The sequence below is a fragment of the Aegilops tauschii genome, chromosome 5 (genome assembly GCF_002575655.3).
Source record: "Aegilops tauschii subsp. strangulata cultivar AL8/78 chromosome 5, Aet v6.0, whole genome shotgun sequence".
In the NCBI taxonomy this organism is placed as follows: Eukaryota; Viridiplantae; Streptophyta; class Magnoliopsida; order Poales; family Poaceae; genus Aegilops; species Aegilops tauschii.
In genome coordinates this window covers 264,015,511-264,019,331 of record NC_053039.3, presented here as the reverse complement: position 1 = coordinate 264,019,331, position 3,821 = coordinate 264,015,511, and the positions used below count along the sequence as shown (strand labels likewise).

Genomic DNA, 3,821 nt, shown 5'->3' with positions numbered 1-3,821 from the left:
GGCGAGGGAGGGACGCAGCTTCATTGACTTACTGCTCCTGCCTTTGCGTCCACGACAGGTGGGCCCAAGAGGTCGGTGGCCCACCTGTCATGCAGCCAAAGGCAGGTGCAGTTAAGGCGAGAGGGCGTTGTAGTAATCAAACTTCTCGGTCTTGTACGAGTTGATGCGACACATCAAAGCACTGCACTCGACATATTTCAATAATTTGCGTTTACCGATGCATTAATTACAACGCATGCATGCATGCCGTGACTCTCCTTTTGATACTTGCATGTGTTCATTTAATGCACCTTGGAGTAGTATGAATATGTGACGGTAAAGCTTTGTAATGCCCCGGCCCTAACAAAGCAAGAGATGGTTGTGCACGAGGAGGGCGAGATCATGCAGACGGAACAGGACCCGACGATGGAGCTCTCTATGGTCTCGATGGACCTCACCTTGCTCCACTGCCCCTTGTGCCTCCGCCCCTTGAAGCCTCCAGTGTCTGAGGTTCGAATACACCTCGTCCATTCGGCTGATCGAGCAAGGTGAAGGTTTCTTGATTGATGTGTTGTTCGATTGATTTGTGCAGTGCCAGGGAGGGCACCTGGCTTGCGCGGACTGCTGCGTCGAGCGCCCCGGGAACCAGCGGCAATGCCAGAAGTGCGAGCGCGGCGGTGGCTTCGACGTGCAGAACACGGCGGTGGACGCCGTCCTCTCCTCGGTGAGGGTGGAGTGCCCGCACGAAGGCTGTGGGCTCTACGTCACTTACCACAAGCTCGCTGATCACCAGAGCGTGTGTCCGCTCGCGCCCTACAAATGCCCCGTGCCCGTCTGTGGCTACGAAGGCCTGCCCCCGTGGCTCTCCCACCACATCAGCACCATGCATCCCATGCCCGTGCACAGGATCCAGTACGGCAAGGCGCTCCAGCTGCAAGTGCCACTGTCGGAGCCACGACTCTTGCTGTTCGCGGAGGAGGACGGCCGCGCATTTTTCTTGGTCGGCGACGTGCTCGACATCGGTGCGCCTATTGCTGTGTCGGTCGTCTGCATCAGAGCGGGGGCATCCCCACTGCCGCACTACGTGGCCAAGCTGTGGGCGAACGGCCCGCCGAGGGAGCCCAAAGGCAGGACCGACACCGTCAAGGTGGAAATGGAGGTGACAAGCAGCAGGGATCCCGGCGACGTCGCCGTGCAGGAGCTGACCTTGTTCACAGTTCCGCCCAAGCTGCTGGCCGGGGCTAAGCTGGTGTCCCTCCACATTCAGATTGACAAGCTCACGTCCTAAATGATTCTACAGTGCCTTCTGTTTATCTTAGTAATATGCTAATATAGGGGTTAGCTCGGTCTACTTTAGCTTAAGAGATGGTGGGTTTTGGTGGCGATGCAGCAATTACCTCAACATCAGATCAGCAGTGAAAGTAATTTTGAACAGTCGAATGGATATTTTGTGTCTGTTGGATATAGAGATCCTTTGGGTAGGAAGTAACAGCTTATATGCTTTTTTTCAAAACGGAACAACGATACTAGTATAATTTTTGTTGACATGCACTAATATTTTCGAAACGGACGTCGAGCTGTAGCTAGAAGGGCGGTTGGGACGCGGCATCGGCCCATACCGCGGTGGCCCCCGATTGGGACGCACCGACTGTGGATTTTCTCCCTCGCCGATGTCGACCGCGTCTACGCAGAACATTGTTCCCTTCCCCCAGCTGCGGGATCAGGCCGGATATGTGACCAGCGGTGTGGCCACCGTCATTCGATGCTTGTGAAGAGAGCAACCCAAGCAAGCAGGCTTGTAGCTTAGGCTCCTGCTAGTGTATATATAGTGGTTTTCTTTTTCTCTCCATATCAACTATTTTATATTGCGTACGTGTCATTGAAGAGTGAAATGATGGTTGCTTCTTCCAACTAACTTACTGTGTGATTTGACCGCTCCTTTAGTGTCCCCTACACGTACTCCCCCTACGTGTAAGCAACAGTCACGCGTACACATGGACGCAAAAACGCGCGCGACGCCCTAATGCATGCATGTCCGAGCACACGACGGAACACACACGGTCACGCTCAAGTGCTCAACCTACACATGCATGCACACACATACTCACCGAGGGTGAGCTAGTGACCGTATAAACACCGGAAAATGTATATATTGAGCGCAATGAGCATATTATGAAGTCCACTGACCGTATTTTTACAAATATACAGTGACAGACAGTGTATTTATCTCGTTTGAAATTAAGCCATATTAATCGGAGAGGAGGCAGCATGAACTAGCATTACTTTGTTGTGTCCCGTCAACTTGCCGAACGAGGAGAATCTTGCAGGACGGGAGAAGCTTGCGCGCGGTGGCTCGCAGGACAAGGAGAAACTTTTGACTAATGCAAGTTGACCTTCGCTCAGGCGGTGGACGTGCAACAGTTAATTCGGTGTCACATTTCCAGAAGCATACACTATACTAGTACTATTATTGTTGCACTTCCCGAAGAGGCGAACAGCCAAGCGCAAAGTTTACTAGTACTACTACTATAGTCTATAGAGGTACTATACTAGTACTAGGAACCGGATGGAGGAGCGTCTGCACTCTTATTATATTTTTTAAATGTGATAAAGCAATCTTCAACACATTTGGTTCTCTTCGAGGGTTCTCGCATGTGATAATGGAAGTTGATTGCATGGAACACTCGCCACAATTCTCGCTTAATTCTGGCTCATATCCTGTTACAAATAGGAGCGCTCGGTAATATTTCCTCTCTTTTTTGTTATTCAGCATGTAAACAGGTCAAAAAACCTTGCGGCGCATCTTTGTGCGAACCGTGCTTGCTGCACTTTGAATGTGGCCGAGAGCTTGCTTGATGGAACACCTCGCTTCCTACTTCTTTTTTGCGGGGTACCTCGCTTCCTAGTGACCAGTGTCTTGGTTGATCGTTCTAACAATGCTTATATATGAATAAAGCTCTCTCATTTACCCGCAAAAAAGATTAAGCCATATTAACCGGAAAGGAGGGAGTATGGACTAGCACTACTTGTTGGTGTGTCCCGTCAACTCGCAGAACGAGGAGAGGCTTGCAGGAAAAGGTGAAGCTTGCTTACGCCTTTTGACTAATGCAACGTACCTCACCCAGGCGGTGGACATGCATCAGTTTATTCGGTGTCAGATTGCCAGAGGCATACACTGTAGTACCGAACAGGCGGAGTACCATCATTGTTCGACTTCACGAAGAGGCGAAGAGCCAAGCGCAAGGTTTAGTAGTACGAGTAGTACTACTACTAGAACCGCATGGTGGAGCCTCTGTACTCTTATTTTTCTTAATCTTTGATAAAGTACACATTTATTCCGGAGAAGGGCGGAAAACGGCAGCCCAACATGTAAGGATGATATCGATCAACCATGCTCGAATATATCTTGGCCTCCGTGCGAGCCTGTCTGTGTGTTCTCGCTCCTCGTCTCTCTCAAGGAACGGCGGGTTGTCCATTTTGCCGTCAATTGAGATCGGTTTGCTCACACTCCGGTCACACATGTCAGTGATATGCCAAGACGAGGTGCATTGACCGACTGGCCATACGCGTACTTGGTTTTGCACCTTCATACTACTCCTCCCTCCGTCACAGTTTACAGGGCGCGCTTCATTATGATGCATTTCTCTCAATGCATTTACACCACCAGAGAGACTTTAGACGCGTTTGGTTTAATGCTCAATTAATTAGGGTGTGGTAACCGCAATTTTCTCTCGATGTAGTACTACGAAGTGGAGTAAGTGCATGCATGTGTCTACCCGGGGTGGGAGCACTGCATGCATGTGTGTACGCATTATTTCCTCTAGTAATAGACACCGTGCTAT

General features: G+C 50.4%; 1 protein-coding gene across 1 annotated transcript; it reads left to right on the top strand.

Moving 5' to 3' along the window:
• Positions 1–354: 354 nt before the first annotated feature.
• On the top strand, positions 355–1,267 carry LOC141022369 (uncharacterized). The gene is made up of 2 exons (XM_073498619.1): positions 355–420; positions 572–1,267. Exons 1-2 carry the CDS (start codon positions 355–357, stop codon positions 1,265–1,267), a joined length of 762 nt encoding a protein of 253 aa, XP_073354720.1.
• Positions 1,268–3,821: the final 2,554 nt, after the last annotated feature.